Raw genomic sequence first — 25,787 nt, 5'->3', positions numbered from 1 at the left:
CTAGAATAAGCCAAATTCCCTAACTCTAAGAGGTTATTCCATTAATATGGGGTTATGTATGCCTTAACCAAGAAAAGGATAATCTTTTATGTAAAAATCTCCTATGATTTAAAACTCTACAAACTTTTTATTTGAGAATTTTTCAAAATAACTGAAAAAGCTAAATGACCAACGGTACGTTTTAAGGTTAGATTTTATACAATTAAAATTTTAGGAACTTCAAACTCCGTTTATTTTGTCTTAGGTATTTTTTTTGTAAAAAGAGATGGCAAAGCGTTCCAGATTTGCGGAATGCTCGAACTAACGAGATAGAGCTCACCGTGAATTAGCTTTTTGCATAATCTTTTGGAATCAAGCCGTACTCACTATGGCGTTGTTATCTTGTAATCTGTAATCTGTTAAGGGCTGTTAAGGCCATCATCGTGAGTGGCAAAAGTTTGGTCACTTTGACGTTTCGTAATCTTTTTAAGTTTTTTTGTTTACATTTTGGTGTTTGTCGTCACAATGAGTCGTAAGTACAATAAACAGCGTTTTATCAATTTCTTGGAGCAGGAGGCAATCTGCGATCTCTTGGATGTGAATGAGGAAGAAGAAAGGACAGGTAAGAAATTGACTTCCTACAAAATTACAATTTTTACCCAATGAATTTTCTAGGACAAGTTCGAGATGATTTGATGGAAGCCGCGATTGACCGTCTTATGGAGGGATTATTAATCATGATTACTCATCGATATTTGTACAGGACAAGAGTGCCGAAATCCAGTGCCTGGTATGAGAGAATACTGCCTCAGTATGATCCATCAAGATTTCTTCAAATGTTGCGTGTGTCACGGGAAGAATTTGACTTCATCCTGAATGAAATCACTGATGACCTAGTCTTCACTGTGAGAGCGCGCTTGCAATTTCCTGTCGAGAAGCAATTAGCAATAGTGTTATATCGCTTAGGAGGCTACGGTGATTCTGCATCTCTTGCAAAAACTGCTGCTATGTTGGGAACTGGAGATGGTGGAACTCTGGACAAGGTCACTCAACGAGTGTTCTCGGCCATTTTACGACTAAAACCTCAGTATTTATATTGGCCAGATGCCGAGGAGAGAAGGATCCTCACACGAGAGACGGCAGATGAGTTGATTTTATGTGTCGGGTACATGGATGGGACCGAGTTTAAACTCGCGGAAGCTCCCATCCATGATCCCGACTCATATTATTCACGGAAGAAAGTACACTCGATCAAAGCCACTCTCGTGTGTGATCACAGATTCAGGGTGAGATATCTCGCGGTGGGAGTGCCAGGTAATTCTTGTAATTTTGCAAGTGATTTTGGATTTTTAATATCGATTCTTTTTGTGTTCACAGGGAGTGTCCACGATGCCAGAATGTTTGTGAACATTGAACTTGGACAACGCACGGAGGAATTTCTTACCGGAGATGAATATATAGCTGCCGATTCATCCTACAAGTGCACGGAGAGAGTAATCACTCCCTATAGGCAAAACTCCAGGGCCATGACTGCGCAAGAAAGACGACAATTTAATCGTATATTTTCATCCTATCGTGTACGAGTGGAGCAAGTTTTTGGAGATGCTAAGGAAACATTCCAAAGTCTCAAGGAATTACGATTCAGACTTGGAACAGAAGAAAATTATGCATACTGTTGTAATTGGGTGATGGTCTGCTTCATAGTCTACAATATGCTCCTCAAATACAAAATGGATCGTGGCTACAGAATCGTGTTTGATGATATTGGCGAAATCAATGATGATCCTATTGAAGAAGAGCTTCAGATTCCAGCTGGCAATGATGCTGCAGAGAGGAAACGGCAGTACATATATGAACACATGTTGCAAAACATTTGATTAATAGATTACTTCAAAGTTTATTTCACTCCTTAAATGTATCACAGAATTCTTGAACAAATGAATAATTTAATTAAAAAAAAAAACTTGATAGAAATTTTGTACTCTTTGGTTTTGCTCAACAATCAAGGTCTCGAGGAATATTTTCAGTGATGCCATATTTGTATTTCAGTTCCTGCAACCTGATGCTCTCGTCAAACTCCTGCTTGCGCTTCTCAAGTTCGATCTTTGCTTTTATATCCATCTCCATGAGGCTGAGTCGCCGGTCTTCCAAGCTGGACTCAATGGCGAGCTTTTCTTTCTCGAACTCCACCCGCATCTGAGTTGAAGCTTTCCTTTCAGCCGCCAGTGCATCGATTCCAGGCAGCATTGATCCAGCGCTGGTAATCTTACGCTTCTTCTTGGCTGAAGAAGATGTGCCTGATAGTCCGCGAAGTCTTTTTCCCGGTGCTTCGCATACTGCAGGACGTGAAGCTTCATCAGAGTCATCAGGTTCATCAAGCTGTTGTGAGTGGTCAGCACAGTTGCTTAAATTATTCCTGAATGTCGAGATATCACGGCGATTGTCATCCATGTTTGATGTGCCTGGATTCACATCAGTCAACGAAATTACGATATCCTCATCTTCACCGGGACTCTCAGCAGGGACAAAATTTTCAAGACGATGGGGTGCAACGGTTTCAATCTGGCTAGAGTTGTTGGTCACAGTTGTTGTTGGACGTTTTGCGGTCACTGATTTTTGTGTAAATGCCCTAAAGTGCTGGACGGATTCATCATTGCCACTGTCGAGAATTCTCTGCAATCGTACACTCTTTTTCTGGGAAAATATCTCATCCAAGTCTGTATAGAATGGACATTTCCTGTTCAGTATTTCATTGATAGTTTCTCCACCGTCTTTCACTCCATTCCCCGACTCGTTGCGCCACTGCTCAACTTGGATATATTTTGTCTTGAGGTGCACAACCTTCTGACGCACTAAATCTGGATCCTCGATCTGGAGCTCAGGGTACAGGTCGCAGAATCTCGTATAATATTGCCTCGCTGTTGGCTTCTCGATTGGGATATTCTCCTTTAAATGCTCCAAAATAAGCTTGATGCATTCGTCATTCCATTTGCGGACTGGGTGCTTCCTTACTCGCTTTTTCACATCCTAAAAAGATTACAATTTGGTTCATACATGTTTTCCCGATGAATTAAATTAATACTTACAGAATTATCGGTGTTCTTTCCCATTTTAATGTCGGGCGCGAACCAAAACACAGCACAAATTCTGAGGTTATGTCATTTCTCATTCAATTTTAGCTTTTTCTGAAAGCTCCGAAAGCTTTCGGAAAGGCATGAAGTTAGCTGCTAGTACTTAATAAAATAAAATTTTTACGAGATAACAAGATTACGCACCCCAGAGTCCATTATCTCGTTATGTTCTCGTAATGTATTTTATGAATGAAAAATTATAACAAGATAACAGATTACGGAGATTACGAGATAACAACGCCATAGTGAGTACGGCTACTGATCTACTAGAGATCAAATTCATTCATAATTCACAAAAGCATTTGAAAATCAGAAAATCGATACTTAACCGATTTATTACCGATGAAGACCGATGCAGCCGGGTTCGTAATTTCAATACCTTTCCAAAAAATCCAAATTTAACCAAATCGGTTGAAAAATGAGCCTTCCAAAGTGGTTGACCTTTGTCCTTCAATAATTCAAAATGGCGAATTTTTCGGTCATAGGTATGTTTGGGCGAAATGTTCGCCTGGATTAGCTCTAAAACATATCAGAAAATCATTGAAAAAGCTTGGGCCAATTTTGAGAAAAACCAAAAAATGTGGTTTTTGGAGGGGATAGAGGAGGTGGGGAGAGGTAAAAACAAACGTCGAGAGATTTTGCTTTTTTATTGGGGGTCATCGAAGACTGGAAGTCGATATCTCTTACCGTTTAAGCTCCAGAACAGTGACAAGTTGAAAAAAAGTCGATTATATAACTGCTCCCTCTCTTTGAGTTCGAGCAGTAAAAAAAGCCTGCAAAAGAATTAACACAAAACATACCTCGATTTTTTTTAGGTTAGGCTTAATATAACCTAAAATTTTTTGAATTAACCCGTTGGCTGTAGGAAAATGGCGCGGAATTTAAAAATAAGTTAGTAAAAATAGCAATGGAAAATTCTAAGTGAAAAGCAAATTTTCATTTCCTATAAAGAATTTTACAGTCAAAAAAAATAATTAAATAAATACTAGAGGTAGTTAATCTTTTTAATTTTGCCGTGCAGTGGGAGAAGCAGCACGAAGGAATAACATGTGAGAAATTTTCCGAATGGAAGGAGGCCAATGATCCAGATAAACAAGTTGAAGGTGTTACGAAACACCTTCAGCTGCATGGAATTGACTGCCCAAAGTGCAAGTATCGCTATGCCCTGGCCAGAGGAGGATGCATGCACTTCACCTGTACTCAGTGCAAATTTGAATTTTGCTATGGGTGCGGAAGGCCCTTCATGATGGGTGCTAAATGCGGTATATCACAGTATTGTGCAAAACTTGGGCTACATTCGCACCACCCAAGGAATTGCCTGTTCTATCTTAGAGATAAGGAACCGCATGATCTCCAGAAACTCCTAAAGGTGAGGATTCAAAATGGCCGTTTAAAGTAAAATTGATTTGAAGTTCTGATACGTTTTGGTAGATGCACAAGATTCCTTATGATACCGAGCCCGTGGAAGCGCTGAAGTTTCGCACAGAGGAAGGTGCCAAGGCTGTCCTGAAGTGTCCCATTCCACTACAGAAGGAAACACCAACTGGACTGGTGGATACCATTTGCAATGGTGATGTTCTCGATGGATTTGCCGGATTGTGTCGGTGAGTACCAAAAACCCCTAGAATCACAGACTAATCTCGGGAGCGATTCCTTGGGTGACTTTCCAGCCATATGGGCTCTTTTTCTCTCATCCATCCTGGCCAAACCATTGCAGACACCACTACATTGAGTATCTTTGCGTGAAAATTCGCACAAACAATTGTGAGACATTGGACATACTAACGGCGGATGATTTGGAGAATATCGTGAGGCGAGAGAATAGGCGAATGCCACCGCGTCCATATGGGATCCTCGATGGGCTGTACCGTGTTGAATTGCTCAAGGTGAGCTACCGGGAGCGTAGTCTCGTCTAAAACTTTGTGCGTTTCTCTTTTCCATTTCTAGAACACACTATGTGGAGTACTTGGTGAGTGCGGTGGCAAAAGCCAATGTCGATCCATTGCCTATTTTGGATTTAACTGACTGTGTCCAAGAACTGCGTCGAAGTGGCATTCCACTCCCGGAACGTGGACCATGGGACACGGATGAAATTTACCGTGGAATGTGCCAAGAGGTTTGTACCCATTTTCTCTCTGTCTCCCCGTAACCCATTAGTCCTGGCTTGACGGATCCGCTTAAATATCATTCTACCATCAGAGAAATTCATCTATTTCTCTGACTACCTGCAATTTATTGCGTTCAATTTCTCCCCCGATTTATCAAAATTAAAAGGAACAAAAATTGGCGGGAGAAAAAAATAAACTAAAAATTGGCGGGAAAACTTGAGATCTTATTTCAGAAATGTGCTCGTTAAAAGTCGTGTAATATCGGAAATTTTGTGTTGAATTTTAATAGAAATTACAGATAGCCATACTGGTAACACTAATCCCGCTCATTCACGGTGCTATGATAAATATTTTTGCGCCAAAAAGACATAACAGACATAAAAATTCATATAGAAAGAAATTGTCTTTTTGATATCTTTGTCGGAAGACGGATAGTGAACACCCTTTTACTTGAATCTTGCAGAAATACAAAGAAATTAAATGCAAATATCACTTCAAATGTAAAGTTTTTAAATCGCGCGCAATTCAACTGTGAGAGAGAGATAGAGACACAAATAACTCACTTAAAAAACGTCTGGCGGCGCTGAGGTTGCAAAAAATTTCTGAAATGCGACAAAATATTTTCTTCTCTATTTTATCCTTATTAGCAGGTCGTGTCCCTTCTTGTAATATGTACTTTTGCATTCCTTATTAACCAAAATAGTGTTGTACAAAAGGGTTTTTCTCAAACCTATCCTGAATTTTGGGACAGCTCAAAAGAATATGAGTCTTCCAGCTCAAAATTTCATCCCACTGTTTTTATTGTAATATCGACAATTATTCACAAATAACCCAAATAACTGTATTCAATTAAATTATTAAAAGGATTTTCTTGTGAAAATGACTTAACTCTAAGGAATTAAACAATTTTCACATTAAAAAACCTCTCATTTTCTCTACGTGAATTTTCGCGGCATTTCGAAGAATGCCAACAAGCACTACCAAATTCACTTTGGCTTTTCTTTTAGCTCAGGCCTGTTTTAGAGATACAAATTTACTTATAGATGATGAATAAAATTGTTTAAGTTGGATTAAGAATTTTAGCAATTATACTCAGTCCCCGCATTAAGTCCTTCGGTATTATGAACCTTACGGAATTATGCACATACAATTATGCAAGTTTGTCTACCATTGGGAGACAATTTATGAAATCATTTTTGAAATACGCCTGAATGTATACAATGTTGCGACGCGGGAAATTTGTCAACATTTTGCTACTTTTTCAGAATAAAATTTTAATTTCTTTTATTGGTAATTTTTTTTTTAATATTCTAACCATTTATTGAAGAACTCTGGCCAAAAAGTACTGTTTGTTAATGCATTTCTATTAAACAGTTGAATCTTTTTGTTTTGATTACAGTAGACTCTCGCTAATTCGGTTCTTTTAAGATCGGATTACTTTTTAATTCGGGCAGCAGTTAAATTTGAAAAAAAATTGTTAATATCTTCCAGATTTGATTATGATTATCGAATGAAGCAAATATGCTTAAATTTGCCATGGTTTGTCTTAGTTGTTATATGATTTTGCATTATTCAGAGGTTTTCATGAGATTTATAATAAATATGAGTACGTAAACTTAATGTGACTATACAAATGAACAAAATATCGTTGTATTTCAAACAGTTTGTCTCCCGAATTTCTCTCTAATTCGTGTGAAATTTTGGTCCCAAATACCCGAATTTGAGAGAGTCTACTGTACTTTTACTCCGCGCTAAATTCGTTCTACAGCCGATTTATTCAAAAGAAAGCCCCTGCGGATATGTAAATTTTCTCGATGCATAATACCATTTCTCGCGTTTTTTTCGGTCCCGAAAATGTGCATAATACCGGGATTGAGTGTACTCCTCTTACATAGAAATAATTTTAGGCTGCTAATATTAAAGTCCCTAAACTGTCTCATTAATAAACTAAATATTGTTAGAATTCGATATGTTTTAGGTTAGGATGAACTTTATCAAAAAATTAGAATAATCTGAATTGTGTTCCGTTTAAAATCGTTTTATTTGTCTACACACTGATGAAAGTAATTGCCTTTTGTCAGTGAATTTTGAATTTTCTTCCAGTTTGAATGAATTTTAAGGTTATGTCCAGGAACATAACCTCACATTTTAAAAGTTCCGTTAACGTTAACCACGTTAACTCATTCAGTCAATGTACTAGAAATACTTGAGATAGAATATTCATATTTTGGGATTAGTTTCTTACAGATTACAGTAGACTCTCGCTTATCCGTGGACTCTTTTTCCGGGTGACATAAAAAAATCCGTGAGACAGTTGAATTTTAAAAATTTTGTTGACATATTTTCCCCGTTTTGGGTTTTTTTGTTAAAGCAAATGTGCTCTATCTACTGTTAATTCTTTCTCATTGTAACTTTTTTGGACAGTACGCATGTTTAGAGAGAATGTCGATTCAGTGAGGTCAGGATTCACTCCATAAATTTGCAATGTAAACACAAAAATCGTTAGATTTCAAACAATTTGATGTGTATCACTCTCAAAATCCGTGTGACATTTCGGTCCCGTTCCACGGATAAGCGAGAGTCTACTGTAATAGATTAATTTTTTGAAAAGAATATTTTTTTATCCATTTATGGGGGCGTGGGGAGCCGCCCTCAAACACACGTCTTAACGGTCACTGAATTTAAATTCTGTACATTAATTCATTACAAACTCTATTCTATAGCTTTAGATAAAGGAACTATCCAAGAAAACAAATTGGCAACTAGAATTCAAATAAGGAAAAGAGGCCAATTTTAACAAATTCGACAGGATGTCGAATTTTCCGTCCGCCATTTTGAGCAAAAATTTCGCATGATTTTCCGCGAAGCGAGAAAAGAACAACAAAATGTATTCCCATCTCTGTCGGACTATTTTTCTCAAGAAATTGAAGAACTAGAATTACTAAAAATCCATTCCCGACAGCAATTCGGATTAAAATTGCTCGGGAATAAATCATCTAAAAATCACTCAATTTGCGTATGATGTATAACACCATGGTAAGGAATGGGTTAAATAAGGCTAGGTATTAAAAAATGGTTACTCAGCCAAAATATTGTCCGGTTCCTCTTAAAATTGGCCACAGAAGCCCCCAAAATGTTGCAATTCCGGTAATTTTTTTTCATGATTGCGGTATGCTGGGTACTAATGGGTTAATTTCTGTAGCTTTTTGGTTATTTTTCTGTTGAGTTCGACGCAGAATTAAAAAAAAGTAAGTTTTTCTTCCACATTTAAATACCATTTATTATTCATTCATACATCCATGAAACTGGGAAGATATCATCCATTGATAGCACCTCATTTTCACAGATTGTCCAGACGCAAATACCCCTCAATTGACCAGGAACTTCCGCAAATCTGGAAGACTGTACTGAAAATACGCCCAAAAAAAAATCATTTGAGCATGCTGTCCAGCTTATTTCCGGAAATGGAAACAGTCTTCTTGAGTATCCTGGCCAGTTTTCCAACACTTGGTCTCTCCTGGATGGGATGTTCCTTGGTCTTCTGGGGCTTCTTCTGAACTGCAAGGAGGACGTCTCTATTGAGTCCGGCAAATGGATCCTTCTTCTTCTTTTTCTTCTTTGGCGGATTCTCAAGCTGACTGCCTAGCAATCTCTTTCCGGGAGAACTTGTAAGACTATTCCGGGGTTCAGGAGATTTTTTCTTTACTGATCTTACCAGGGGAATTTTCGAGATATTTTTGCACACTCTGCAGGTAAAGACCTAGTTGGAAGTGTAATAAATTCATACTGAAAGAAATAATTGGGGAGAAAAACTTACTGCGGAATTGAAGTTCTTTTGTGCCAGTTTCCGGGAGATTTTCCTGAGTTTGGTGTTCTTCTTGTCTCTGTAGTGCTTTATTACGAATCTCTTTGTTCGGGCTTTTAGCCTCTTGGCTGGCTTTAGGGACAGACTGAAAGCTCCACTGGCCCAAAAAGCTGCACATTTGGGGCACATTGATGAGACGCCAGTGAAGCTCTGTAAGTTATCCGGAGGCGCGCCTGATCGTTCAGCCAAGGAAATTGATCGAGATCTGCGGGGAATTGTCATGAATTGCAGGTGTTTTGTGGAGAATTTAATAACTTACGCATAGTGGGCTTTTAGTAGTTGCATAGTGGGTGAAGTTCCAGGCAGCTGGATGGCTGCTGACCATAGGAATTTCATAGAATCCTCGGAATTGCTCATTGTGAGGCCATTCAACTTTAAAATTTTCACTTTTTGAGGTTACGTTGCATTTGCACCACACGAAGTTGTCTGCAAATCAATTACGGAGATACCCGGCCGGCCATTTGCACTGACTTTACAGATCGTACTGAGTATATATCGTCGGTTCCGAAGAAGACTATTGCAAGTCTACTTACAATAGTATTAAAAGATGGTATCATTGGATGCAGAAACCTTAGATCTATATCCCCACAAAATTTTATGTTGATTAAGATATTCCTGCAAAAGTTACAAGAAAAAAACTTAAAATCAGCGTGCCCAATTATTGAGTTTTTTGCCCACAATTTTGCTATAATTAATTAAAAAGTAGTGTTAACTAGAAGATATTCAATGCGTAAGTATGATAAAATAGTTTCAAAAGCTGAAAGTATACTAATTGCAGTGAAATTAATGAAAATAAATTTTAGCTGTCAAACTTTAAACCTCTTTCCTGTAAAGTTTACATTTTGGACTTACAATAGTCTTCTTCGGAACCGACGATATACAGTGTACACACAGCTCTTCGTTATCCGGCACTTCGTTATCCGGGTGACAGCTGCCAAACGCTAGCGGTTGATGTATTCAAAACGATTTTTTTTACGAAGCATGCATTTTGTCCAGAGTGAATTAATGTGTTATTTTCATTTTATCAAAGTTTTTGACACACAATCGTGCTACAAAATGAAACATAAACACACCACAAAGAAAATTCTGTTGTTTTTCGATAGAAAACAAATTCCCACAGAAGAAAATATAAAAAACGTTGACCAGATTCAAAAAACCAAAATGTCATTTTGTCCCCACGTCAGCCAGATAACGAAGAGTCGAGTGTATTTATGTGAGGAAATTACTATTTCCAAACTTACTCCCGCTTTGTAATCCGGATGATTGGGAGACAATATGACAGATATCCGCTTCGTAATCCGGATGGATTTTTTAAATTTGTTCAACGTCTCAAAAATATAATACAAGTTTTTTTTGTAGAATTAGAATAAGAGTTTTAAAGAAGCTTAAAAAGACATAGAGAATTCTATTCTATTATATACTCCATTTATTAAACAGAAACATCACAGGATAATTATCTTCATTGCTGAACACACATGCATACATGACCTCAAAATTATTTTAAATGTAACCGTCGATAACTCGTCCGGATTACGGCGATCCGGATTAGAGAGCGGGCACTGTGTATATACTATGTATTTACGTGAAAGATACACAAATTTAAATTTATATACTCAAGTAAAATTTTGTATCTATACGCAAAAAATACTATGTTAATACTCTGTATATGAGACGCTCAGAGCAGAAGTGGTCTCCTTTGTATACATTTCCCTATTAAAACAGTCCACTTCTGCTCTGAGCGTCTCATATATCGAGTATAAACTTTGTATTTCTGGTTTAACGTCCCTATAACTACACAGCTTTCTCTATCGGTGTGCCCGTCGACCATTTTCTCTCTAGTTGACAAAATTGTGATCTGATTGTGAAAGATGTGCGTCGCTCAGTGGAAAAGGGTGAGTTTTCCTTAATTTATTAATTATTTTCAGTTAATTCAATCAAAAGGAACCCCACTCAAGTCCATTTCAGAATTCCATTGCTCTCTCTTGGAGTTCGAGCAGTTAAAATATTCACACGATTTAAACTAAATTGCTGTAACTACGCTCTATTTATATTTTAAAAAAATCTGTATATCAAATTCAATATAAATAATTTCTATTGCAAGTCATTTTAAATTACCGAGTTCTGATGTTTTTCCAAATTATAGTATTGTATGTCGACTTATCACATGCATTTTGTTAAAAATTCCGCGCTAGATTATGATAAGTCGAGATATATTACAGATTTTTCAGACTTTGTTAAATTTTCCAAAAAAACACTAATAAATGGACATTTTTTTTTACATTTTCCACTAAAACTACAATCGTGGAACATGTTTCATGTGGAAGCACTTACATTGTTCACACAGTGAACATGGGTTTTTAGTTTATAAGAAAATAGTTAAGAATATTATCAAATAGCTAAGACAAGTATATGTTAACTTTTATTGCAATAGGAAAATTATCAATATTCAATGGGAAAATTTTAGCATTTAGAATTATCGTAGAGGATTAATTCATTTTGGGATATATTTTTACACTATTAAATCGTTTGGAAATGAAGATTAGAAAACAATTTGGGTCATAGTTTGGTTGTTATTAATGATTTACTTTTGTATGTTCTCATAAGAATAGAGAGAAAAAGTCCCATTGCCATAGGTCAGTTCATTGCAATTTATGCTGATTTCTTATGTATCAGCCAATTTTCCCCCACAAAAGGTGGGCGTGTATATCGAAGACTTCGGGAATTTCTTTCTCTCTCCACTTTGTTAGGGGATTTAATACTAAGAATTTTTACTTTATAAACAGAGAAAATTGGAGAATAAACGCCTTTAAAATTTCTCCTCTTGAAAGAGTAACTGCTCGTGCATATTAGCCTCTAGAAGGTGATGCAGCAAGGAAGAAAAAGTAAGTTTAAGAAGAACTTATGTCTTTTAACTTGGAGGTTCCAGTGTTCCAGTCAACTCTGCCAAGGGATCTATTTACGAGCGCGGTGCGCTTGAGATAAATCTCTTTTACTTCAACTGCTGATGAAGCGCTAGTGCTCGCCGGTTGAAGTAACCCCCTTTGGTCTCAATCACCACAATACTGCTATTTCGCGATTGCTCTGCCACCCCCCGAGCTATCAACTCACATATCCCCCATCCTCTTCATACATTTTTCTACGATATAATGCAAAAAGTAGAGGTATACTAATTGCACTAAAATTTTTATAGCTTAATATTGTATCTCAAACTTTAAACCTTTCTCCTGAAAAGTTGCAGACTTACAAGAGTCTTCTTTGGAACCGACGAAATTTCATACAAAATCTACTATGTATTTTATATGGGCCATAGTAGTTTCGTACTAAGTATTATACTCAGTATATACTGAGTTTGTACATAGTAGATGGCCGGCCGGGTAATTCGGAAGGCTCTTTTGTGGGTGAAATAAAACCAAAACAAAAAGAAAATTTGTGTTTTCCTTCGTGAAAAATGAATTTCCCATTGAAAAGTTTCTTTAGAATTGGTTTGTTGTCTCAGAGGTGTTATTCTGAGCTGAAGGTCGGCAGGAATTACAGTAAGAATTGAGAAATATTGCCGAAATATAGCATCTAACCTCACTTTTTCTTCCAGGTACAGTGAAGAGATTTTACAAAAATACCAGTATATCTTCAGCCGATGGAAAATTCGAAGTGTTACTGGACCAGAAGAAACTAAAGACACCCAATGGGAAGATTTTTCAGGTGGACAGTGAACCCTTGGCCATAGCTGTGGCTACGGAATGGGATTCACAGCGGGGAACAATCGATCGATCTAGTATGCATCTTACATCGCTTTGCAACACGGCTATTGATAATCCCAATCACCTGACCAAGCTGGATCTCACAAATTACATCGTCAACTACCTGCCCACGGATACAGTGTTGTTCCAGGCCGGAGAGGAGGAGGATTTGGCGCCAGTTCAGGCAAAGGAATGGGATCCGGTGATTGCGTGGTTCAATGAAAGGTACGAGGCTGATTTGGAGAAGAGCCGAGACCTCAATACTCCGCAGGTATCCGAAAAGACCCGGATGAATGTGTCCAAGTATCTGATGTCACACAATGAAGCTGCCCTGCATGGAATAACCTTTGCTGTGGACAGTTTAAAATCTGTAATCCTCACCTTTGCCACATTGGACAGGTTCCTGACCACAGAACGAGCTGTGCTTCTCTCACGGCTCGAGGAGGAATTCCAGCTGGGATTCTGGGGCCGTGTAGAGTGGGCACATGATTCCAGTCAGCAGGAATTGCAAGCCAGAGTTGCAGCAGCTGTCCTTTTCGTCTACTTCAACAGCTCCGGAAGCTTCGTGAAACAGAAAATGGCTCTTTAGAAATATTTCAAATAAAATAAATCCTAGAAACAAATCCCTCTATTCTTTATTTTCTTTCAAAAGTCCAAGCCTCTCTCGGGTTATTAGCCAATTGTTGACGAATTTTTCATACTCCCGCTGACTCCTGCAAAGGATGACCAGAGTTGACGGGACGCAGCCGTATCCTTTGAGTTCCGCCAGGCGTGTCCGTGTCGTCTCGAGACTGTGGCAGAGAATCCGAGGCACTTGAGCGATATCATGCGTTGTAAATCCCTCTTCGAGGAGCAGGAAGTCGAGTATTTCCTTGATTTTGGTCATCCGGACACGAAGAACAGCCGGATGCTTGGAAGTGATGTATCTCATCGTCTCTAGGTCATATCCCAGTCTCTCAGACAGATACTCCAGCGTAGATTCATTGCTACCGAGCAGAGCACGGTGCTTTACAGAAATCTGCAGGGATTTCTCAAGGATCGGCACTGGACAACGGACCATCCACGGCATTGGCTTTTCCACTTCAGCCTGCCTTGCACGATCCAGTCGAAATTCCACGGACTTTGGATTGTACCGGAATGCCCAGAGGTCCTTCAAAATATTCATCGGAGCGACATTGTACTTCACCATGAGATCCAGGATCTCCTGGAGTGTCGAGAAGGCAATGAAGAACATAAACTGATGCGTAGACAGATACTTGGACACAATCTTTGGCTCCACTTCCAGCCGATCGCTGAGATAGTACACCCTATGCTTCCCTGGGATTGTTGAACCCTCCGACTCGTACTTCTTCTGGATTTTCAAGAGACTCAGCAGTGATACTCGCAACAGAGGCACAAAATCGAGCAGTTCCCGTGGCTGCATGGCATGCAAAGTCAGACATTTCTCCCTAAGAGTATTCTGTGGCTGCAGCAGTAGCCAAGGATTCTCCATAATACTCTCCGGTGGCACTTTCCTATTCAGCAGATACCGCAAAATCTCCACAATCTGATTCTGTTCCATTACCTTGAGGTACTTGGAGGATTCAATGAATTTCTCCGCTTCCCTGTGGCTACATTTCAACAGTCCCTTCACCTTGAGCAGCAGGAGATTCTTTCGGCGGTACTCCTCAAAAGTCTGATTGAGAATTGGATCAGAGATATCATCGGAAGCGACATCGGAAGCTGGATTTGTGCAATTCCACTGCTTTGGCGCTAAAATTATCCCTCTCCGATGCACTGATGTCAGCGTAGACGCCCTCCGGAGAATATTTACCACTCCCTTGATCATTTTAATAAAACCAGGGCCTCGCAATATCGTTTTTTATATATGGAGCAATAAAACCCACAAGACATTTGATTTTCAAAGATCTCCCCGGCAGCCTCCTGAACAAGTTCAAGACAAAGAGTGAGGTTATCCCAGTTGCTGAGCTGTCAATTAGGGATCTGCGTAAAAGTGCCCATTTATTCGCGCTGCGCGCAAGCTAATTTTTGCGACGCAGCGCGCAAAGTATATTTTATGCGCGCCGAATGCGCGCAGCAGCAAGAATTTTCATGCGCGCAGCATTTTATGTTTTACGTTTCGATCACTCAGAATAAGATCCGAACAACTCGATTTTTTGCAAAATTCGTTTTTTTTTCGCTTTTCGGATACTCCTGGACACCCTCTACTTTCCCTGTGAATATTATACATGAAAATAATTTATTCCCAAAGTTATAGCGCTTTTTTTAATAAAGCAAAATCACACTCATTTTTCAATTTAGTCAGGATAAGAGCCACATAACTCGACCGTGTGACGTCATCATTTTGCTTGTCAAAAGTATCCCGGCTGATTTCACGACAATAGATGTTCGCGCATGAACATGGATTAATAGTTTTTAAGATTGTTCCGGACGAAGAAACATTTTTAATTTTAAGTAAAATTTTATAATTCCACGAGCATGAAAATAGCATATTTTTAGGATTAGTTTTGCCTATAATTTGAACAGTTATCCTATGTTTATATGCAAGATCAATTTTCTATACTCTTTAATTCCAAGTATACTTAATACCATTTGTTAGATCCTTCTAGTTTATCCTAAAACCATATGAATCCTTAAAGATGTCACATAATATTTTCAAATCCATTTTTAAAGTAGTTTGAATTTGAATTCCGGATAGAAAAATATATCTACAGATTCAGGCTAACATAAATTATCATATTCTAAAGGATTCATCCCTAATAATTAAATATTTTAGGAAATATTAAAGAATTTCATTTTTAATTGAACATTCACCCGGTGAATGACCGATGAAATTGTGCGTCATTGGGTGCAAAAGAGAAATGGGAAAAATGCAATTCTGCAGATAGGGCATATATCAAATTTTAGGGACTTAGCATAAATGATGTAAATAATGCTTATAGGTGGGAGAGAACAGAATTTTTGTATAAAAGACCAGAATTTGTGAAAATAAAGATAGATTCGCATCGAGAACCCAGGACTTCTCATTTCAGCGGCAATAAGTAAGTTGCCTTTTCCTTTTATTTGCGAATTTCCTTGGTCTACCTTCAGCGGCACATACAATGCCTTCCACTCCAGCGGCCAAGTATTCTGGCTTCTTCAGCGGCATTAGATTGCCTATCTTCAGCAGCCAGAAGAGGCTCCGCTGCCTACCACTGCGGCTTTAAATAGCCTTCTTTAAATGGCAGCCGGGACTTTAAATATTTGAAGCACTTTCTATCCTGAGGCATTCGTACCCAGTGCAGAGATTCAAATCTCTATTACGTTCTGGAGGCATCAGAATTCTGGTCGCCATAACTGAGGGGCATCTTGCCTATATCCCAGTGGCATTAAATTGCCGTTACCAAGGGCGTCTTTTAAAAGACGCCGAGCGACACTGAAAAGATAGAAAGCTTCAGGCATTTATCGTCCCAAAGAGCAAGGAAATTTCTTGGCGAGATCTAAGAAATTTTCTTCCTCTTAGTGGCTCCTTTAGCCTATTTTGGAACCTACAAAGATGAAATGTAACTTAAGAATTCACCCTAAATATTTCTCCATAAGTACACGCTTAAGAATATTAATAGGTTTTGTCGCTTGAAAATTGGTTTGAAATAATAACAAGAAATATGTGAAAAAGTGAAAACAATAAAAATTAAATAATATAAGACCTATAGGTTGTGTGGTTACCCGTCCTGGGAATCCTACTTCACTGAAACATTTCCTCTTGGTTCGATAATTATATCTTTTTATTAATCAATTTTCATATGAAAGTCTTCTACATGTTCAGTTAAATTAATTGATTTATTAGCAAATGCAAATCTCAGCTTTAAATCGCTCTCCTGTAAAGTTGACCATTCGCGAGTTGTTCGGATAATATTCTGAGGGATCGATATAATATATATTAATTATAATATATACAGTAGAGTTCCTCAAATTTGAACTCCTCAAATTTGAACGACGGTTGAGTTCAAAATGTAAAATTTGAGGTTATGTAAAGAAAGTTTTGCGTAGAATCTGAATTAGAACTATTTTTCTCTGGTATTTCCTCAATATTATCGCATTATTAACTTCCTCAACAAATTCCATTTATTTAACAATAAAATGCATTGATATATTCCCTAAAGTTATCTTTCTTAATTTTAGGGAAAGTGCATTTCACATGAATTCCGTTACGTTTTTGAAAATATCGTTCAAATTTGAGGAGTGAGAAATGTCATCTATACCTCCCAAATGTTCAAATTTGAGGAAGTCTTACTGTACTTGTAATTTTTTAAAATGTTTTATCGCGTAAAAATAGAGCTTGCGCGCAAAAGACGAAATTAATTTTTGCTCGCTTTAGCGCGCAAACCCTCCCTCACCCCTGCGCGCAGCGCGCAAGATTACTCTGTGCGCAGATCCCTACGTGTCAATTCGGTTCCGGGAAAAAGAGACTGCAAGAAAGAAATAGGCGATTTGTCCAGGATGCTGAAGGAAATTGAGGATTTGGAATATCAAATACATCTCTGTGATTTCTCCACAACTGAGAAAATTGATGAATTCTGCGAAAGGATTGCAGAAAAGGAGGTAAGATGCCTGATTTATAATTCCATTGTATTATTTAAAAATGTTTTCCTTCCCGGAAGGATGTGGTGAATGAGAAACTGCGGGAAATCCTGTCCAGGCAGGATCAGATGGATGCCAAGATTGCGGGAATCATTCGAGGGATCAGTGAAATTGGTCTGGTGAAGAATGATGCAGGAAAATTGTCCGAAATGATTAATCATACTGGAGTCCTGGCTGAGAATGTTAGTGCAAAAGTCAGGCGCCTGGATGAGGCTAGGAGTCGTGTGTCGGAGTGTCAGCAGAGGGTACATGATCTCATTGATCTCCAACTGTGCAGTCAGGGCGTCATGACAGCCATCAAGGAGGAGGATTACGAAAAAGGAGCAGCTCATGTGCACAGGTTTCTCTCAATGGATCAATCTCTCCTGAAGAAGACAGCAGATGATGTCTCGGAGTCTGTATCGTCGGTCAGTAAAGCCGTGGACACCCTGCAGCAGGCCACAATGCAGCTACGTCATCTAATCACTCAGAAATTCGATGAATCCGTGAAGAAAGATGATCTGGCGTCCGTGGAGCGATTCTTCAAGATTTTCCCACTTTTGGGAATGCATGATCATGGGATTGAGAAATTTTCCTCATACATCTGCCAGAAGCTCAATGCCAAGGCCCAAAAAGAGCTGAGAACGTCAATGGACACAGCCAAGGCGGAAAAACGAACTGTCGTGGCATTTGCTGACACTCTGACCATTCTCCTGGAGAATATTGCCAGGGTAGTGGAAGTGAATCAGCCGATCATAGAGACCTACTACGGAACAGGTCGTCTGCATCAAATGGTGAAGATTCTGCAGCAGGAATGCGATCAGGAAGTAAAGATTTGCCTTCTGGAATTCAACAAGGGACGCCAGATTCAGCGCCGGGTCAATCAGATCAACGAGTACATCAAGAGCGGTGGAAGTGGTCCATCAGCGGCTGGGCACTACCGTAAACCGTCTGGAGGATCAACCGATAAGCTCAATCCGAAGGACATTGATTCTCTCATTGGCGAGATTACGATCATGCATTCCAGAGCTGAGTTGTACGTGAAGTTCATCAAGAGGAGAGTCACGGTAAGTCCTGACCAAGTCTCTAGTATCCCTTTTACTTTTTAGTTAAATTTTAAATCTCGATCCATCTCGATCTCTAAATTAGTACATCTCTAAATTAGTACACATTTCTAAACAGTTTGGATATTTAGTTTCGAAATTAAATAGAAACTATATTTAATATTTAGTTTTAGTTTAGTAAAATAGATTCGAAACCTTTGAGAAACTTATTTAAGTTAACTTGTTTTATAAACATATTTTAGTACACATTTCTAAACAATTTGGATATTTAGTTTCGAAATGCAATAGAAACTATATTTTATATTTTAGTTTGTAAATAGTTTCGAAACCTTTTAGAAACTTATTTAGTTAACTTGTTTTATAAACATATTTTAGTACACATTTCTAAACAATTTAGATATTTAGTTTCGAAATTCAATAGAAACTATATTTAATATTTTAGTTTGTAAATAGTTTCTAAACCCTTTAGAAACTTATTTAGTTAACTTGTTTCATAAACATATTTTAGTACACATTTCTAAACAGGATATTTAGTTTCGAAATTCAATACAAACTATATTTAATATTTTAGTTTGTAAACAGTTTCGAAACCCTTTAGAAACTTATTTAGTTAACTTGTTTCATAAACATTTTTTAGTACACATTTCTAAACAGGATATTTAGTTTCGAAATTCAATACAAACTATATTTTATATTTTAGTTTGTAAATAGTTTCAAAACCATTTAGAAACTTATTTAGTTAACTTGTTTTATAAACATATTTTAGTACACATTTCTAAACAATTTAGATATTTAGTTTCGAAATTCAATAGAAACTATATTTTATATTTTAGTTTGTAAATAGTTTCTAAACCCTTTAGAAACTTATTTAGTTAACTTGTTTCATAAACATATTTTAGTACACATTTCTAAACAGTTTGGATATTTAGTTTCGAAATTCAATACAAACTATATTTAATATTTTAGTTTGTAAACAGTTTCGAAACCCTTTAGAAACTTATTTAGTTAACTTGTTTCATAAACATTTTTTAGTACACATTTCTAAACAGGATATTTAGTTTCGAAATTCAATACAAACTATATTTAATATTTTAGTTTGTAAACAGTTTCGAAACCCTTTAGAAACTTATTTAGTTAACTTGTTTCATAAACATTTTTTAGTACACATTTCTAAACAGGATATTTAGTTTCGAAATTCAATACAAACTATATTTTATATTTTAGTTTGTAAATAGTTTCAAAACCATTTAGAAACTTATTTAGTTAACTTGTTTTATAAACATATTTTAGTACACATTTCTAAACAATTTAGATATTTAGTTTCGAAATTCAATAGAAACTATATTTTATATTTTAGTTTGTAAATAGTTTCAAAACCATTTAGAAACTTATTTAGTTAACTTGTTTTATAAACATATTTTAGTACACATTTCTAAACAATTTAGATATTTAGTTTCGAAATTCAATAGAAACTATATTTTATATTTTAGTTTGTAAATAGTTTCAAAACCATTTAGAAACTTATTTAGTTAACTTGTTTTATAAACATATTTTAGTACACATTTCTAAACAATTTAGATATTTAGTTTCGAAATTCAATAGAAACTATATTTTATATTTTAGTTTGTAAATAGTTTCTAAACCCTTTAGAAACTTATTTAGTTAACTTGTTTCATAAACATATTTTAGTACACATTTCTAAACAGTTTGGATATTTAGTTTCGAAATTCAATACAAACTATATTTAATATTTTAGTTTGTAAACAGTTTCGAAACCCTTTAGAAACTTATTTAGTTAACTTGTTTCATAAACATTTTTTAGTACACATTTCTAAACAGGATATTTAGTTTCGAAATTCAATACAAACTATATTTAATATTTTAGTTTGTAAACAGTTTCGAAACCCTTTAGAAACTTATTTAGTTAACTTGTTTCATAAACATTTTTTAGTACACATTTCTAAACAGGATATTTAGTTTCGAAATTCAATACAAACTATATTTTATATTTTAGTTTGTAAATAGTTTCAAAACCATTTAGAAACTTATTTAGTTAACTTGTTTTATAAACATATTTTAGTACACATTTCTAAACAATTTAGATATTTAGTTTCGAAATTCAATAGAAACTATATTTTATATTTTAGTTTGTAAATAGTTTCAAAACCATTTAGAAACTTATTTAGTTAACTTGTTTTATAAACATATTTTAGTACACATTTCTAAACAATTTAGATATTTAGTTTCGAAATTCAATAGAAACTATATTTAATATTTTAGTTTGTAAATAGTTTCTAAACTCTTTAGAAACTTAAGATAAGATAAGATTTTGCCAGGGGTCAGTTCTCCATTTCGGATATTCCGATGCATCCAGGCCACCAATTGGGCCCCTTATGCTTCCCCACTTCTATTCTATCTTATCCCCCGATACGGGTAGTCGCTCAATATCACAGCTCTGTGAGCAGTCAGTGCCGTTACTATGTCACAGCATCCCTTCTCGGTGTGTGTTTGGGATCAGTGACAGCGAATATTTGTATCGATTGAAGTACCACTTTCACATCGAAACTCGTTTTCGTACCAGCCTCTATTGTTTAGGCGGTTCACTTTTTTGTCAATATGCACCATTGACATTACTATTCATTCATTCACTGGACGAATTCAAAGCCGATATGGCATGAGAAATCTTTTTCTGCTGCTGCTCAGCTTTGAACCCCAGACCTCGCAGTCATAGAGCTACTACTCTATCCACTGACCCACTCGAGGCTCATGGTGGGACAGAAGAATGGCAGGAAGTGCTATCATTGGGGAAAGCAGATTGCATGGACAGAATGATTCTTAGAAACTTAGTTTTAGTTAACTTGTTTCATAAACATATTTTAGTACACATTTCTAAACAGTTTGGATATTTAGTTTCGAAATTCAATACAAACTATATTTAATATTTTAGTTTGTAAATAGTTTCTAAACCCTTTAGAAACTTATTTTTAGTTAACTTGTTTTATAAACTGTAGCCTAAATGTTTTGAAACCGTCTCGAAATTTTTCTGTTAACAGTTTATGAAACAGAGTTTCGAAATTTTGTAATACCATTAGGTTCTGGAGGGTATGTACAACATAACCTCAAACTTAACCTAATTGAGCCTCAGTGGAGATCAGTTGGTAGAGTAGTGTCTCTATGACTGTGAGGTCTCGGGTTCAAAACTCGGCAGCTGCAGATTTTTCAGCAGTCGTATCGAATTAGTCCAGTGAATGGATGAAAAAGTAATGCCTAAATGTATTGACAATGAGCCATCTAAACAAGAGAGGCTGGTACAGAAACAAGTTCGGCAGAAATAGATCTGTGGATACAAATACACATTCACTGCAACTGATCCAAGGCTGGTCTGCCGCAATATAGAAATGGCACTGTGTGTGTATCTCTGCCACACAGAAGCCGAAATATAAAGCTGGAGGACCGCCTTGGGGGTTAAGATACAATGGAGTGCAAAATGGGCCCAAATAAGTGGCCTAGATGCAGCGGAACCGATAAAGGTTTAATCCTTTAAGGACGATTGGAACACCGGTGTCCCATAAAGAAAATAATTTTCCGTGACTATCTAAAGTTATTTTTTTCTTATATTGTACGTAACTGCAAAGTACAAGGTTCCTTGATGACCATGTCACATGTAAGATTAATATTAAGATTAATACTTTCTGAACTGCGAGAATGGCAAAAAAAGATAGGAAGTGTTTTATCATTCCTCTCTCTTGCGTTTCACTCAAAAAGTGACCGAATCACAGTTGCCACGCATGGAAAATTGCTCAAATTGCCTGTAATACGATTAATACGGATTTAGTAATACGGATTTTTAAGAAATTAGTATTTTTGCTCGCATCTTTTTAGTTATCTAAAATGTTTAATGGGTAATGCTTGTTAAGCAGAGCATACCATTTTCTTTGTAACTTCTACAGTTTCTTGATAAATCAACAATATTTTTGTTGAGACAATGGAGACTATGCAGATTTTCTCTGCAGAAATTCTGCCGAGAATCTGCAGATTTTCAGAAGAATTTCTGCCGAAAATCTACAGATTTTCTACTCAGAATTTCTGCAGAAAATCTACAGATTTCTTCTGAATGTACTAGAACCGGAATATACCGTTACAATTCAAAAAAATCTCCGAGTGAAATCGGCAGGTAGAGCAATGATTTGACGGGGTTTTAAATACTTAGAATGACGAAAAATCATGAAAGATCGAAATTGTAGGACTTTTGGCTTTTCTAAAGATATTCGATTATGAAAAAAACCACACATATTTTTTGCTAATTTATTATTAACTCCTTATTACTCTAATAGCGTATTGGAATAAGAAAATATTTTTCAAGTAAGGTAAAGTACCCTGTAGTCGGCCGGTTTCTCAACTCGGCCAGTGCGACTATTTATTCAATTTACTTAGATTTGTTATAATATGGTCTTACCGATTTAACATTAGAAGGTGTATTATATTATATATAACGTAACTCAGTGAAAATTTCATAGAAGTTGACTATAAAACGTTAAAAAATTGGTTAAATAATTCAACTGGCCGAGTTGAGAAACCGGCCGACTAGAGGGTACTTTACCTTATTCGAAAATCCCAGATCCCAGCGAGCAGCAAATGCTAATCGATTTCAATTCAGTTGAAAACATATGTATTTTCCGCTGCATTCTGCTAATTTTAAAACGACACTCACGAGGCAGTGCCATTTCCATTTGGTTAGCACTTTTTGTTCTAGAACTGCTGACCGGTCAGCATATTTTTGCTGATCGACTCAGCAAAAATATTCTGAAAACGTTGCTTTTTTCAGGTAAATGTGCTCACTGGGATCATACATATCCTACAATTCAATTTTCAAAGGTTATTCGTGGAAAATTGATAAGGGATGAATAATCCAAGACCAGAAGTCAATATCTCTTACCGTTTGGTAGGATTAGATGAAGAGAAAAAGGAAAAAAGAAGACAAAAAAGGGCTAACTTATTACTTCCATGATTTTCTAGGGATATGAGGAGGGATATAAACAGGGGGGTGACATTAGTTCTGAAAAATGCGACCAGTTTTAGTGTAAATTTTTCCCTGTTTTCGTACACATTTCACGAGATATCTCCGAAACTACGAAGGTGGCCAATTTGAAGTTTTCGGTTGCCCATTCCATATTAAATTGGCTTTTATTTTGTATTTGTATTTTTTGCAAATTTATTCCACAATGGCAGAAAACAGCGAATAAACTCTAAAATTCTTTTGGCACGTTAGAAACATATGGGAAACATAGGAAACGTAATGCCCCTGAGATATAAAGATACAAGAAAGTTGAAGGATTATCGATCATTCGATATTACAGGGACTTGAGCAAGTTTACTTATGGCGAAAATTTTTAAAGATTTCTCATTTTCCTTTTGAAAAAGTGGAAAAAAGTGAAAAAATTAAGCTGTTCCAAATCAAATGTACTTGTATCTTATTTTGTGCTCTGTAATATCAAATGAGCGATGCATCCCTCCCTCAAGTTGGAGTAATAAGCAGATTTCACTTACAATGAGCCGTGTTTTCTTCCAGAGGGATCTCGAGAATAGTTCCCTGGATGAAGAGCGGAAGAAGACAGCTTGGGCAGGTGTTGAGAATTGCCTGAAGAATTCCGACTTAAATCGCCAGATGCAAGAACTTCTGGGGATTTATCTTCTCTTTGAGAGATTCTTCATGGAAGAGAGTGTCCTTAAGGCAATTGCGTTGGATTCTCATGAACCTGGGCAGCAGTGCTCTAGCATAATCGATGATGTCTTTTTCATCGTGCGCAAATGCATCCGGAGAGCCAATACAACGCAATCGCTCGATGGGATTTGTGCAGTGATCAACAATGCTGCCACTTGTCTCGAGAATGATTTTATTGGTGCATTGAAGGGGCCCCTGAAGGCCGGATATCCATCGGGGTACATTGATCTGGCGCAGGCTTACAACGTTCTGCAGAGTTCCATTCAGCAGGGCAAGATTCAGACATCGGACACTGAGCAGGCCAGGAATAACTTTGTGGTGAAGCTGAATGATGCTGATGTGGCCACGGAGTACATTGAGACTCTGTGGACGATGATGAGTGAAGAGATCAAAATTGCATTCCCAGGCCTTTCGGGGCGTGACAGTGAGAAGCTGGAGAGTTGTACTAGTGGACTTAAGTCTGTGGGGGATACTCTGAAGGCGGTAATTGACTTTGGGATGCAGCAATTGCGTTCCAGTGCCATTAAACCGCGACTGCATCAATGGGTGGATGAATTCCTCTCGCTGAGTCACAATTTCACTCAGGAAGAACTTGCAGCCTATGATGCTGGCGAGACGTTCATTCAGTCACTGATTGGGCAGATTGATGCATTGCTGAAGTCATTCGAAAGTGTTCTGACGACACGAAATTACGGGATTCTCGTTGAGATTCTCGCAACGGACGTCACTGCTCGCCTCGAGAGGGTCATCCGGAAGTCGACATTTAATCGCTTGGGCGGATTGGTACTGGATCAGGAGGTTAGGGCACTGTCCACGTATCTCACGGGTGTCACATCGTGGTCTGTGCGAGATAAACTCGCCAGACTCACGCAAATTGCAACAATTCTCAATCTCGATCGTGTTTCGGAACTCAGTGACTACTACAATCCCAGTGATACCAGCACCACGCCTACTTGGCGCCTATTACCCAACGAAATACGCACCATAATGGCCCTGAGGATTGATTTCCGGGTGGATGACATCAAGAAGTTGAAGATTTAATTTAAAAGTATTTATTTTTTAATAAATCCAGCCGTGCAATCCTTAATCTGTGCGAACTGCGAACAAGGTTTTCTCATAATTTTCCTGAAAGTCAAATGGAGTGGATGTCCTTTACTGATCCAGTTGTTCCCTCAGATTTCTGAAATCGTTGAGTGATAAGTGATAAATGTGTCTATGTCTATGAAGAGATAGTATTCAAAGTATGCAGCATTTACCTTTTGAAGGAAGAGATGCCCACTCGTCTTTAAAGGGTTAAACGAGTTGCTCTTGCAACTCGAAACAGTAAAGATCCCGAAAAAAAGCGTCCGATGCAACTTCAAGTAAAAGGATGTTGTCAGAAATATAAATCATTCTTCACGTTCTGCCAATTTGTTATGAATTTTCAGGAAACAAATGTATTTGCCTATTGCAGAGATGTTAAAAACTACTTGGAACTGAAATTTGCCAGGAGAAAAAAAGTGATAATTTTTAACAGTCATTGGCGAATTAATGCATCAACATTTCTTTCAGCCCGCCTATGAACAATTAGAGGAGTAAAGGA

At 37.2% G+C, this 25,787-nt stretch overlaps 6 protein-coding genes across 11 annotated transcripts in view; 4 read left to right on the top strand and 2 right to left on the bottom strand.

Moving 5' to 3' along the window:
• Positions 1 to 9,034, top strand: part of LOC129806598 (E3 ubiquitin-protein ligase lubel) — a 39,251-nt gene extending 30,217 nt beyond the window's left edge. For 3 of the 6 annotated variants that reach the window (XM_055855300.1, XM_055855302.1, XM_055855301.1), the window contains exons 16-19: positions 4,132 to 4,479; positions 4,542 to 4,714; positions 4,828 to 4,996; positions 5,058 to 5,717. In XM_055855300.1, the coding sequence (XP_055711275.1) occupies positions 4,132 to 4,479; positions 4,542 to 4,714; positions 4,828 to 4,996; positions 5,058 to 5,135 (768 nt within the window). In that variant the 3' untranslated portion in view covers positions 5,136 to 5,717. Of the gene's footprint in view, positions 1 to 4,131; positions 4,480 to 4,541; positions 4,715 to 4,780; positions 4,997 to 5,057; positions 5,718 to 8,564 lie in introns of those variants that run through there. The other 3 variants (XM_055855303.1, XM_055855304.1, XM_055855305.1) reach the window with 3 other exon arrangements.
• Positions 382 to 1,440, top strand: LOC129806600 (uncharacterized). The gene is made up of 4 exons (XM_055855307.1): positions 382 to 601; positions 655 to 884; positions 946 to 1,293; positions 1,357 to 1,440. Exons 1-3 carry the CDS (start codon positions 505 to 507, stop codon positions 1,057 to 1,059), a joined length of 441 nt encoding a protein of 146 aa, XP_055711282.1. The 5' UTR covers positions 382 to 504; the 3' UTR covers positions 1,060 to 1,293; positions 1,357 to 1,440.
• Positions 8,472 to 9,507, bottom strand: LOC129806599 (uncharacterized). The gene is made up of 3 exons (XM_055855306.1): positions 9,343 to 9,507; positions 9,036 to 9,288; positions 8,472 to 8,978 (listed from the first exon to the last, which is right to left on the bottom strand). The coding sequence occupies exons 1-3, from the start codon at positions 9,438 to 9,440 to the stop codon at positions 8,649 to 8,651; spliced, it is 681 nt and encodes a 226-aa protein (XP_055711281.1). The 5' UTR covers positions 9,441 to 9,507; the 3' UTR covers positions 8,472 to 8,648.
• Positions 9,508 to 12,443: 2,936 nt separating this feature from the next.
• On the top strand, positions 12,444 to 13,443 carry LOC129806597 (ATP synthase mitochondrial F1 complex assembly factor 2). The gene is made up of 2 exons (XM_055855298.1): positions 12,444 to 12,616; positions 12,673 to 13,443. The coding sequence occupies exons 1-2, from the start codon at positions 12,532 to 12,534 to the stop codon at positions 13,407 to 13,409; spliced, it is 822 nt and encodes a 273-aa protein (XP_055711273.1). The 5' UTR covers positions 12,444 to 12,531; the 3' UTR covers positions 13,410 to 13,443.
• On the bottom strand, positions 13,431 to 14,772 carry LOC129806596 (transcription termination factor, mitochondrial). The gene is made up of 2 exons (XM_055855297.1): positions 14,707 to 14,772; positions 13,431 to 14,665 (listed from the first exon to the last, which is right to left on the bottom strand). The coding sequence occupies exons 1-2, from the start codon at positions 14,711 to 14,713 to the stop codon at positions 13,449 to 13,451; spliced, it is 1,224 nt and encodes a 407-aa protein (XP_055711272.1). The 5' UTR covers positions 14,714 to 14,772; the 3' UTR covers positions 13,431 to 13,448.
• A 2,443-nt stretch (positions 14,773 to 17,215) lies between these two features.
• LOC129806595 (conserved oligomeric Golgi complex subunit 4) lies at positions 17,216 to 25,292 on the top strand. Its single transcript, XM_055855296.1, has 3 exons — positions 17,216 to 17,401; positions 17,461 to 18,486; positions 24,053 to 25,292. Exons 1-3 carry the CDS (start codon positions 17,300 to 17,302, stop codon positions 25,244 to 25,246), a joined length of 2,322 nt encoding a protein of 773 aa, XP_055711271.1. The 5' UTR covers positions 17,216 to 17,299; the 3' UTR covers positions 25,247 to 25,292.
• The last annotated feature ends 495 nt before the right edge of the window (positions 25,293 to 25,787 follow it).

Source organism: Phlebotomus papatasi, chromosome 3, assembly GCF_024763615.1.
Source record: "Phlebotomus papatasi isolate M1 chromosome 3, Ppap_2.1, whole genome shotgun sequence".
Taxonomy (NCBI): domain Eukaryota; kingdom Metazoa; phylum Arthropoda; class Insecta; order Diptera; family Psychodidae; genus Phlebotomus; species Phlebotomus papatasi.
This window is presented reverse-complemented; position numbering and strand designations above follow the sequence as displayed.

Excerpts from the sequence above, each read along its gene's own strand:
- LOC129806600 (XM_055855307.1), top strand. The coding sequence starts at position 505 with ATGAGTCGTAAGTACAATAAACAGCGTTTTATCAATTTCTTGGAGCAG. Across the intron at positions 602-654 it reads TGAGGAAGAAGAAAGGACAG|GACAAGTTCGAGATGATTTG; the intron begins GTAAGAAATTGA and ends TGAATTTTCTAG. Across the intron at positions 885-945 it reads CTGATGACCTAGTCTTCACT|GAGGCTACGGTGATTCTGCA; the intron begins GTGAGAGCGCGC and ends TATATCGCTTAG.
- LOC129806599 (XM_055855306.1), bottom strand. The coding sequence starts at position 9,440 with ATGAGCAATTCCGAGGATTCTATGAAATTCCTATGGTCAGCAGCCATC. Across the intron at positions 9,289-9,342 it reads CTACTAAAAGCCCACTATGC|ATCTCGATCAATTTCCTTGG; the intron begins GTAAGTTATTAA and ends AATTCCCCGCAG. Across the intron at positions 8,979-9,035 it reads AAAAGAACTTCAATTCCGCA|GTCTTTACCTGCAGAGTGTG; the intron begins GTAAGTTTTTCT and ends ACTTCCAACTAG.
- LOC129806597 (XM_055855298.1), top strand. The coding sequence starts at position 12,532 with ATGAATTTCCCATTGAAAAGTTTCTTTAGAATTGGTTTGTTGTCTCAG. Across the intron at positions 12,617-12,672 it reads GAAGGTCGGCAGGAATTACA|GTACAGTGAAGAGATTTTAC; the intron begins GTAAGAATTGAG and ends TTTTTCTTCCAG.
- LOC129806595 (XM_055855296.1), top strand. The coding sequence starts at position 17,300 with ATGCTGAAGGAAATTGAGGATTTGGAATATCAAATACATCTCTGTGAT. Across the intron at positions 17,402-17,460 it reads AAAGGATTGCAGAAAAGGAG|GATGTGGTGAATGAGAAACT; the intron begins GTAAGATGCCTG and ends CCTTCCCGGAAG. Across the intron at positions 18,487-24,052 it reads TCATCAAGAGGAGAGTCACG|AGGGATCTCGAGAATAGTTC; the intron begins GTAAGTCCTGAC and ends GTTTTCTTCCAG.